The sequence below is a fragment of the Periophthalmus magnuspinnatus genome, chromosome 1 (assembly GCF_009829125.3).
Source record: "Periophthalmus magnuspinnatus isolate fPerMag1 chromosome 1, fPerMag1.2.pri, whole genome shotgun sequence".
Classification (NCBI taxonomy): Eukaryota; Metazoa; Chordata; class Actinopteri; order Gobiiformes; family Gobiidae; genus Periophthalmus; species Periophthalmus magnuspinnatus.
The window spans coordinates 16759175-16771137 of record NC_047126.1 but is presented as its reverse complement, the minus strand read 5'-3'; the positions used below and the strand labels follow the sequence as shown (position 1 = coordinate 16771137).

Here is an 11963-nt window from a genome sequence, read left to right as displayed (position 1 = left end):
GCCATGGAGAGCTCGTGTAGCGGCGGTACTCTTGCGTCCTGCCACTTTATCATGACGCAGAGACTGAGCACCTTTACGCGCTTACCACACAGCCCGCACCTTAGTGTTTCTTAACTTTTTTGCCTCCCTTTTTACTCAATCCCTCTTTTCACTTTTTTTTCCCCAAACCAGAGAGTCTACACTAGCTTCCCGGGTAAAAAGGAGATTTGTTTTGTCTGTCCTCGGATCTGCTTATGGATGTTGCCGCGTTACAAGAAGAAGCAATGTTTTTAGCTGGACATGGGTACGAGCCAACACAAATGATGCTCAACCAGAGGAAAGTCAAGGCGAGACGGAAACGGCGAAAGGAGTTGGTCTTGATCCAAATATGCTTGTTCTGCGGATTGCTTCTAATCGTGAAGGGCTTTTCCTTCATAGCGGGTAATTCAGGTGGGTTTTGATACTTTTTATAAACTGACACGACCTTTATTCTCTGTTGGGTTGTTGTGGTTGTTCAGCCTTTCCTGTTTTTGCATCGGTTTTGGCAACTAGAGCGTGCGTCAAAGCAGGACCACTGACCTCAGCTACAAGAGAAACCACATTAACACCAATGCGATGAGTTGCGCTGTGCAGCTGTGATGTTCTGCTCCTGCCTCTTTGTTAAATTTCAATCATAGATGCCAAGTTACTGATAATGTTGCCAAGTTACGTTTTGAAAATACTATTTGGCCTAAACGAGTGGTGGGAACAATGAACAAGATTTAACTTTTTGCAATGTAAAACTTCAATAGGCACAATCAAACACATAATACACAATCACTTTCAAGTTTTATTTTACCCATAGAGGACGAAAAGATGCTGGTTGATGTTTGTTTTTTGTTTTTTTTGGTTGGTTGTTTTCCTCAACGGACGTGTTTTACGCAAAGCAGTGAAGATGTTTGGAAATGCATGTCTAAGTAACCAGGATACTTCATTCACAAAAGAAAGTCAAATTTGCGTTTGAATGCAAATTAAGAAACCACAGATTTTGTTCTCTTTAAGCATTGCGTACAGAAATGGCTTATGTCAAATGAATATTACTTAAATAAATCAATGTACTAGTTCCACTCCATCCTTGATCAATCTATATCTTTATGGTATTTAACATGGATGAGTTTAATTGAACTATTCCACGCTGTACAAATTGCAGAGACCCCACACTGCAGATAAACTGCTGTTCAAAGTTCTTTAGAATTTTCGGTAAAGAGAAAACTTTAACCTGTTTAGATCATTTTAAGGATATTTTGAGGACGAATGCCATAAAAACCTTACAATTCAGCCTCCAATATGTCCCCTGACGCACGCCTAAACCTGAAGCTGCAGAGCTATAATTTAAAGAGGCACTACTTAACATTTCTGGTGGAGGGTTGGCCACCTGCTTGTCAGTACATTGTGTCAAGCAGGTGACACAACCATGCCAAGTTACAGGTCTTATCTGTGGAGAGGTGACCCTTCCTACATTAAAAAAAATCATGTTTTTCCAACGTAAGCTATAAAAATACCTATAGGTGAATAAATGCAAGATAGATCATTTAAATAAGTAAGTATTGCCAAACTGAGGCACATTTCAAGCAAAGCAATAACACCTCCATAAAGACAAGCAGGTGGTGTATATATTAACCAGAAAAGTTACAATGTGCGCCTTTAATAGTTTGTCAACATGGAAAAAAGGAAGAAAAAGCTGTAAATGCACCTTGGCTTGTTTACACATTCATTTGGGTTTTTGATGGTGTTTTTGATGGTCCCACACTTCTGAGTCAGCAGTGCAGCTTAAGTGACATGTCTCTGTCACTTTCCATGGACACAGCAGCAGCAGATCACATGAATATTCAAACTGTGCATCATCAGAGGGACTCGTGTCTCCTCTGCGCTGTGTATCCTGGTTACGCACCAAAGCACTACCTCGCTCTGTACTTCTCTCTCTTTCTCTGCCTCTTTCTCTCTCTCTCTCTGCCTCTCTGCCACTCCTCACTCACTTTCTGCATTTCTCTCTCACTCTGTCTGTCCCTTTTTCTTGTTTCTCTCCCTTTCTCTACCTCTCTCTGCCACCCCTCTTCCTCTGTTTACCTTCCCCAGTAGAAAGTCATTCTTTATTTCTTTTTTCTCCCTCACTCCCACCCATTCTCTCTATTTCTATCTCTTTTTTCTCTCTCCCTGCTTCTCTGTGAATATGTGTCTCTTTTACTCGCTCTTTCTATTCTTCTTCTCTCTCTTTGTCCCTTTGTCCTTTCATCTCTATTGGCCTCTGTCTCTCTCTTTGCTTCCATTTCAATCCTCTTTCTCCCCATTCTATATCCCTTCTCTCTCTCTCTCTCTCTCTCTCCCTCTGCTTCTCTTTCCTCCTCTCTTCCTCACTCTCTGTTTTGTCTCTCCTATCACCATTTTCTCTCCCTCTTTCTGCTCTTCTCCCTTTTTCCTTGTCTTCCTTGTCTTCCTTCCTCTCTATCTTTTTCTCTCTCCAACCCACCCATTTATTCTCTCTCTTACCCCTCTCCCTTTCACACACATACTCCCTCACTCTGCTTTTCTCTTACCTCCCTTTCCCCCTTTTCTTCCCCTCTCACTCCTTCTTCTCCCTCATTCCCACCCATTCTCTGTTTCTCTCTTTTTTCTCTCTTTCTGGTTCCCTGTGTATATATTGATATTCATCTACCTTTCCCTGTCTTTCTGCCAACGCCCCCTCTCTTTCTCTCTTACTCTCTCTCTCTTTCTATTCTTCTTCTCTCTCTTTGTCCCCCCTCTATTACCTTTTGTCTCTATTGGTCTTTCTCTCTCTTTGCTTCCATGTCAATCCTCCTTCTCCCCATTCTATATTCCTTCCTTCCTTCTCTCTCTCTCTTTATCTGTCTTTCCCTGCTTCTCTTTCTTCCTCTCTTCCTCACTCTCTGTTTTGTCTCTCCTCTCACAATTTCCTCTCTCTCTTTCTCTCACACATACTCCCTCACTCTGCTTTTCTCTCTTACCTCCCTTTCCCCCTTTTCTTCCCCTCTCACTCTTTCTTTCTTTTCTCTCCCTCACTCCCACCCATTCTCTCTCTTCCTCTCTTTTCTCTCTCTCTCTCTCTCGCTGCTTCTCTGTGTATATATGGATATTCATCTGCCTTTCCTTATCTTTCTGCCAACGCTCCCAGTCTTTCTCTCTTTCTCTCTTTCTCTGTCGCTCTCTTGTTGTTACAAATTAAAGATAACACCAGTAACTTTAATGCATTTCCCTTGTCTCCTTTGTTCTCTTGTTCAGTCTTCATCATCACCACCACCAGAATATCAATTAAACTCTTTTATTTATGAAATTTGAGGCTCTGCAGTCAGTGTCTCCTCCACTCCCTGATGTCTCATTCATACTTATGTTCTGTGTGTAATAAATGACATAAGGATGGACACAAAATAATGAAAATCCCACTGAATTGTGTGGTGCAGTGAGTGTAAGGTGAAGCCAGGTTGTGTTTTAATGATATCCAAATGTTTTAATGATATCCAAAATGTACTCAGACTACAGTAGTATTAAGTGAACGTAGTGTTGTCAGAAATATTGATACTAATTTATACTTAAACTAGTATTGAGACCAGATAATCACTTGAATGTGTATCAATAGTGCAATACAAAACATAGAAAAATGTATGTTTCCTGAATAGTTTGAGTGTTTTTTATTTATATCGGGACTAGTATAAGATCATATGGTATAAGTATTAGTATTTCAAACTCGATTTTACTACTAATAGAATAGACTCGATACTTAATACTGATTATAATACCATGATGACAATAAAAACACTCTTATTTAAACAATAATAGTACTTTCTCTTGTATTACCATGTGGTGTTATATCTGTGTAATCCCTCAGTCGTCCAGGTTCGGTTCACAGTGCATGTTTGAACACGGTTTATCATAAACATTTGAGAGAATTCAACAGTTTTTATGTCTGCGGGGACCTAAAATACAAGAATCAATTGTTTTTTATAATTTTTGTGTGCAGGGGCAGAGATTATACTGTAGCACTACACTCTACTGATTGTGACCATTTAAACTGAATTCAAATTTTGATTTCAAATGATTCTTGAATATTCAGTATTGCATATTACTGAAGTTACTGAGGCTGTAAATATTTGCTTTTTGGACCAGTGACATTTCCAAACCAAAAGGAGTAGAAAGTGCTAGGACTTATTCTATTCTGGCAAAATGGTCAGATGCAGCTGAGTCTTTACATGACTGTTGCTCCACCCCAGAAGAGATTTTGTTTTGGAAAATTGATAGAAAATACATAAATATATCCTGAAATTCCCTTTACTGTTTGAATTAAAGGCGTGGTGTGCTTTGACACATCTACAGCTGCTCACTCAGCTTCTATTATGTAACAAATCACACTTTTTACACCACCAGCCACTACCTCCCTCCGTCCCAAAGAGGAACCAAACAGGCACCTTGATACCTGGGCCATATAAAGATATTCAAATGTAAGAGACTGAATGAAATGTGACAAAAATAACTGATACTGTTATGACACTGCAAAAATATAAAAAGAGCATTAGGGGGGATTACATCAGATATTTAGGACAAATATCCTCAGAACTTAGAACAGTAGCTTTGACCAATACTAAGATGTATATTTCATTCATAAGATGTAAAATTATTTTTTAACTTAAAGGTGTATTGTCTCCATGGAGATTTTATAGCTTTGGTTAGGTTGATGTTTGACAGCTATCTCCCTTGAGACAAGCAGATAACGTCAGTAGCCCTAGGTCATCCCCCTCACCACAAGAATGCATGTTTTTCAAGGTATTATGTGTACCAATAGCACATCCAATAGGCTCTGTGCACAGCAGCACACACCAGGTAGCTCACTGCGTCTCAAGGAAAACATAAAATAAATAACCTAATCAAAAAATGTTATTAATTAAAATAAAGACTACCCAATTATATTTATATGCAGAATACTTCAGTTTGTGTCATTGTTTTAATATTGATTATGCCTCTAGTATTGAGACACAAACACCTCTTTCTAAACATAGTAGTGTCCACGGCTGAAGTATTCATTTAATTTGTGTAGTGTTTAACATGTTGTCAGTGACATCCACCCATAGCTCACTGCCTTTTCTTTAACTACCGGTATTTGTTATTTTTAATGTGACTCTGCAAAACCACATAGAGATACAATTGGACAGGAAGTGGTAACGCTGACAGTGAGGTTGCTGGGCGCTGATGTGCACAGAGCCTGTTGCTATACTGTGGAACGTTCCAGGTAAAGCAATAAATCTGACACAATTGGACCCTCAACCAGAAAAGTTACCCTTAAAGTTAGATTTTTTACTTTATATAGCCTACTTAACTTGTCATTTATTATAACTGAATGTTTACTAGAAAATCTGTTGATAGTTTAAAATGACCACTTTAAAGATTACTTTAAGATACAAAAGTTATTTTGCCTTTTGTGGTTGGGATTTACAATTGTAATAATACCAACACAACGCTTAACAGAAGTGAGGAAGCAGAGGTTAATTGATTTTATTCGTGGTCCTGGGAACACAGGCCACTGCAGTGGACTTTAAGTTCCCTTTTGGCACATTTATGGTGATTTGGCATCAGTACTGCACTCTCTCTCTGTTCCATCTGTCTTTCTCTCTCTCTCTCTCACTCTTTCTCTCCCTCTCTGTCACTCTCTCTCTCTCACACACTCTCTCTTTCTCTCTCACTCCCTCTCTCACTGTCTCTGTCTCTCTCCCTCTTTGTCTCTCTCTCCCCTCTCTCTCTCCCTATCTCTCTCTCCCCTCTCTCCCCCCCCCTCTCTCTGTCTCTCTCCCCCCTCTCTCTCTCTCTCTCTCTCGTGTCTCTCCTCTCTACCTATCTCCCTCTCTCTGCCTCTCTCTCTGTGCCTCTCTCTCTGTCTCTCTCTCTCTCTGCCACTCTCTCTCTCTCACGCTCTCTCTTTCTATCTCTCTCTCACTGTCTCTGTCTCTGTCCTATCTCCCTCTCTGTCTCTCTCCCCTCTCTCTCCCCCTATCTCTCTCACTCCCTCTCTGTCTCTCTCGCTCCCCTCTCTCTCGTGTCTCTCTCCTCTCTCCCTATCTCTCTCTCTCTCTCTGCCTCTCTCTCTCTCTCTCTCTCTCTCTGCCACTCTCTCTCTCTTTCTCTCTTTGGGTTTCTCTCTCTCTCTGTCTCTCTCTTGCTCTCTCTCTTTCTCTCTCTCTGTCACTCTCTTTCCCCCTCTCTGTTACACTCTGTATCTCTCTCACCCTGTCTCTTTCTCTCCCTCTCTCTGTCTCTCTCTCTCTCTCACTTTCTCTTTCTTTCCCTCTCTGTCACTCTCTCTCTCACGCTCTCTCTTTCTGTCTCTCTCTCACTGTCTCTGTCTCTCTCCTCTCTCCCTCTCTGTCTCTCTCCCCTCTCTCTCCCCTATCTCTCTCGCTCCCTCTCTGTCTCTCTCGCTCCCCTCTCTCTCTTGTGTCTCTCTCCTCTCCCTATCTCTCTCTCTCTGTCTCTCTCTCTCTCTCTCTCTCTCTCTCTGCCACTCTCTCTCTCTTTCTCTCTTTGGGTTTCTCTCTCTCTCTGTCTCTCTCTCTCTCTGTCACTCTTTCTCTCTCTCTGTCTCTGTGTCACTCTCTCCCCTCTCTCTCTTTCTCTCTCTCATCCCTGTCTCTGTCTCTCTCTTTCTCTCCCTCTCCCCGCTCTCTCTGTCACTCTCTCTCTTTCTCTCTCTCTGTCACTCTCTATCTCTATCTCCCTCTCTGTCACTCTCTCCCCCCCTCTCTGTCACTCTGTCTCTCTGCCTCCCTCTCTCTTTGTCTCTCTCTCTCTCTCTGTCGCTCTCTTTCCCCTCTCTCTCTTTCTCTCTCTCTCTTTCTCTCTCTCTGTCACTCTCTATCTCTCTCTCCCTCTCTGTCACTCTCTCCCCCCCTCTCTGTCTCTCTGCCTCCCTCTCTCTTTGTCTCTCTCTCTCTCTCTCTCTGTCGCTCTCTCTCCCCTCTCTCTCTGTCTCTCTCTCATCCCTGTCTCTGTCTCTCTCTCTCTCTGTCACTCTTTCTCTCTCTCTGTCTCTGTGTCACTCTCTCCCCTCTCTCTCTGTCTCTCTCTCATCCCTGTCTCTCTCTCTCTCATCCCTGTCTCTCTCTCTCTCTTTCTCTCTCTCTCTCTCTTTCTCTCTCTCTCTCTCTGGCTGTGTACAAGTATAACGCTGCATGTTACGAATACACACTCCATTCTTTGAGGTTCAAATAAATGACACCATGTTTATAATCCTGTACCATTACTTTTTCCTTCTGATACAATCATACAAGTCAAATATATAAAGCTTCATCTGATCATCATCAAGGGGGCATGTTTTTCATGTAACTTCAAGGGAAAATTATCAATCAAGACAAGAAGACATGATTTTTAAAATTATAATACACCACGATGAATCTCTTATCTCGTTTTACTGTTCATTGAAAGTCATTCTGTCTTTTATAGTTTTGTCCGTGTCCAGTCGAGGGACAGAGGAGGAGGACGAGGAGCGATGGGGCGGCAGGAGACTACTACAGGAAGCAAACAACTCCAGCCTGGATTCTCTGGAGGAAGAGGAACCTAAAAACTGCACCGCTCCAGGTGAAGAACCACTATATGCCCCCCTCTTCTCTCCCCCCTCTGTCCCCCCTCTGTCCCCCCTCTCGCCCCATACCGCTGCTACTGTCCCACATGCAACACACAGCGGACGTGAAAAAACTTCTAAGCTGGGTAACAAATGAACGTGCCACATGTTCCTGTACCGTTTAGCTCTCACCTCCGTGCTTCATTGCTTATATGGGCTAACCTAGATTGTGTTCGGGGGTCAGGTAATTTCCCAGGATGCAACAGTGGGTCCTGACATTCTGGCTACATCAGCAGTTCTCACTCAACTGCTTTTAAGGGTCTTGCAGTTTCATTCAAATTCAAATTCTGTCTCAAGGTGTTATAACATGGAAAGATTTCTCAAAATGAAGTCCGACTACAACTAATACTTCAGTTTTTCTTTAGTCCCCATTTAGAGTTGATTCATTTGTGAAGATAGAACAGACGTAGAATAGACAAAGAAGACATAATTTGCTGTATAGCTATAATCTATGACACCCATAGATCATTATTTTGTATTTTTGGACATTTCAAATCTCATATTGATCCAAAACAACTTAATAAAAGAAACAAATATAGAAGATAAACGATAATATTGAAACTAAACTATAAAGCAAAATCATCCCCCCGAGTTGATCATTTGACCTTGTGAACTCTCACCTTGGAACAGAAAAATAACCAAATATTTCCCCATGATAAATATTGAACCTCAAAAATGTTTGTTCCATCTGTTATGTATTGAATGATAAGTCGATGTACAGTAGTATTTATCGCGCTTCCGGTTTATTTAAAAATTGCAGTGCCCAATGAGGTATTAAGAGCCGATTCCTGTTTGCCCCTTTATGGTGTGTTGCTGTAAATGTCATCACAACAAATTGCTGCTCTGTCGGACCATGATGTCGGTCCCATGGATGGATAGCTGCGGTGAAGAGCAGTGGGCGTGAAAGTGGAAGTAGATCTGAGCAATGATGTCTTGAATACAGGAGAATAAACATTAGTCAAACGCCACTATAAATTAAATTACACTATTTTTTGATCTATGTTATGATGTTGTTTCCTTATGAAAAATTATCCCTGGAGTTGTGTTTTGTTTCATTCACACATGTTTAACACAGTTTCTACATAGTGTTGACTTCTTAAATGTCATCTTCAGTAGTATAATTTTAATCATTTTATTTCTCTAATAACCAATCTTTGCTGAAATTATGGCAAAAGGCAGCTGTTAACTCGGAGGAACGGAGCATTTTGAGCTTTGGAGAAGTAGACAGACTAATAATAAAGGATTGCTTAAACGTGTGAATGAAACAAAACACAAATCTAGGTATGTTTTTGAGGAGGTAACAACATTATAACATGGCTTAAAGCGAACAAGAGTGAATTTTGCGTAATATAGGGTCTTTAAACTTTGAGTGGGTGCAATGAAAAGGGAAAACAATTATAACATTTTGCACAATATGTCTCCTTTAAAACAAGGTCACTGCTGTTTGGTTTTGGTTTAAATGAGTATGTTTTCTCCCGATTCAGACATTGATTAGTTCTGGTTTAGTCCTGGTTGAGACCTGGTTTGTGAGCCGGTACGTACAATAAAACCACACTGTAACGTTATAAAGAAATGTGTTGGATCAGCAGTACTGGTTTAAAATACACCTGGTTAAATTATGGCTTGTCTAGTGTGGTTTACTCCAACATTAATCCATTGCAGTGGCACACACCAACCCAGGTGGTACAGAGTTACTTGGACTTTAGGTTTAGAAAAATAAAATCATCTGTTTCCATGGCAACCTTTTATCTTATATTGCTGTAGAGGTTTGAGTTTGAAAAATACATACTGTGCAATGGTGTTGTGTGGAGAACTGCTGTGAAAAGTGTGGAAAAGCGTTTGAGCCTTAAAGAAGTGTGTGCTATTAAAAACTGTGTGGATTGTCTATTCTTAGAACAAGATTTGATGTTCTTTTAAAATCAAATAAATACAACTGTGAGAGTGTATAGTACCTCCGGGGAATTATTTAATCTTTTTTAATATACTGTAGGCTGATTGTGTGCAAAACATGTGCTGGTTTTGTTTCATGCTGTCTGTAAGTCTTTGAATAACCTCCAGCGAATCCTTCTGGTCTTGTTTGGTTCTGGTTTGAGCCAAGTTTATTCCTGTTAGGGTGAGAACTTTGTTTAGTCCTGCTCTAGTCCTGGTTTAGTCCAGGTTCAGTCTCAGTTTTGTCACAATTTTGATCTGGTTTGTGGCTAAGCGTGACCACATCCTCCTAAACTATGAGGTCTGTGTGTTATGATTCATGCAAACCAAGCTTACCAGGCAAGGCTAAACCTGGTCTAAACCTGGTCTAAACCTGGTCTAAACCCGGTCTAAACCCGGTCTAAACCCGGTCTAAACCCAGTCTAAATTAAACTCAAGTCTCAACAGACGGATGCATTAAAAATACTACAGAAAATAAGAAATTTACACATAAACTATATCCAAATCAGAACCAGTACATGTATATGACTCAATTGAAAACACATTTGCCTTTCTACCTGAGCATGTCCCTGATTGGCTGGTTATCACTATTAGGGGTGGGACAATTCTCTGGTGATCTCATTAAGTAAAATGACTGTCATCAATCTATAAAAGGCTCCAGGGTCAAAGTTCAACCCATCTCTCCTTCTCTGTTGCTTATTATATATTAGCAGCCTGTCCCCCTTTTTTGTGTCTGGCTAAATTTAAAAGGCCTGCCCCTGTACCTGTCCTCTTGAGATTGAGGTGGTTTGTGCGAAAGCTCAATAGAGAATTATGAATATAGATATTATATTATTATATTTTACATTTGCGGTGCAATTCTCAAGGGGATTGCATTGTCTGTAATGTTCCACAGTATGGCATAGTACACTGGTGACGTTGTTTTTCGATGCATTTTAAATAATAAAAACACCTGTAATTGAGTAAATACAGGATCGATACGTTTATGGAGACAAGCAGGTGGCAGACCCTCCATCAGGAAAAGTGCACCTTTAAGATAGAGCAATAAATATACAAACAAATATTTTAGATGTAGACACAATTACTCCATTTACTTTCATTTCCTTAAATAATCATTTGCATTTGTGTCAACATTAGGTGCTCCATGTAACTTTTTGAGTGGTGGGTCAGGCACCTGCTTGTCAATGAATATACTGGGATGCCTAGAATGTTCCACAGTATGGTATTAATCTTGCATGTATTTAATTCTATATGCATTACTGTGGACTGGATAATTTCTTCACAGATCTAATCTAATGCCATACTATGGAAAGCAATTATATGAAAAGAAGGTGTCAGATTTTCCACCCGAAAAGTTACATATTACATGCAACTTTACATTCAACAATCTAACTTTCTGCTAAATTTCAGCTTAAACACATACAATGATAATGCGTCTACTTTTTACTGTAGTACATCTGCATCAGGACCAATTATAAAGTTTGACTAAACCTGACCTGCTCATAACCTGGTGAAACTTGTGATACTTGCTGATTGGATACATTGCAGAAGTGTACCTCTGGTGGAGAGTTTGTGCGTTGCGCTCGATTGGCCTTTGTAATATGTTTTAATCAGGCGTGAGAGTGAAGGGAGACGGTCCATCTGCGCCGCGGGTAGCACCTAAGTTTAGTCCACTCTGTTTGGTCGTGTTTATACAGACCGAGAAGAGAAAGACATAAGTTCCTCTGGAGTCTGACAAACTAAATGTCAAAGCCCTCCAGGAAAGCCAGCATATTTACAGCTGCTGACATTTACTTCCAAATAATTGTTGTTATTTTGGTTCTAAGAAAACTAAAACGTTCTTTTCCTCGGATTTAGTGTTTGTATCCTCCCCTCTTACACTGATGAACTAAAATACCAATTAGAGCTACATAATTTCTCGCAATGGAGCCAAAACCATGACCAAAATGGCAGAGAATCATTTAGGTGAGTATTTTGTAAACAACTATCATGCCATTTTATTGGGAAAAAAAAAAAAAAGTTCCTCAAACAAGTTCTGAAATGCATGGATATAGATATAGATATAGATATAGATATAGATATAGATATAGATAGATAGATAGATAGATAGATAGATATAGATAGATTCCCCTTAATTATTAATGCCCCTGTGAATCCTACTTTTTAAACATAAATTGTAAATCAAATCACAATACTTATCAGCAGTAGTGAAAAGTGGCATAGTGTTCCTTTTAAGGCATGTGGGATCTGCTACCTGCTCCATGAGATCTCATGACGACGCATTTCTTTGCACAAAATGTTAAACAGCGTGGCATTAAGCTTACTTATCTTGCATTTATGTGACTACAGACGTTTTTATTCTCAAAAATACCTTGAAAAAAACAGGCATTCTTATTGT

At 40.2% G+C, this 11963-nt stretch overlaps 1 protein-coding gene across 1 annotated transcript in view; it reads left to right on the top strand.

The window, feature by feature from the left end:
* Nucleotides 1-216: 216 nt before the first annotated feature.
* Nucleotides 217-11963, top strand: part of LOC117371540 (sodium/potassium/calcium exchanger 3-like) — a 63662-nt gene continuing 51915 nt past the window's right edge. Inside the window, exons 1-3 of the mRNA XM_055224957.1 lie at nt 217-429; nt 4680-4693; nt 7488-7593. Of these exons, the coding sequence (XP_055080932.1) occupies nt 234-429; nt 4680-4693; nt 7488-7593 (316 nt within the window). The 5' untranslated portion in view covers nt 217-233. The remainder of the gene's footprint in view (nt 430-4679; nt 4694-7487; nt 7594-11963) is intronic.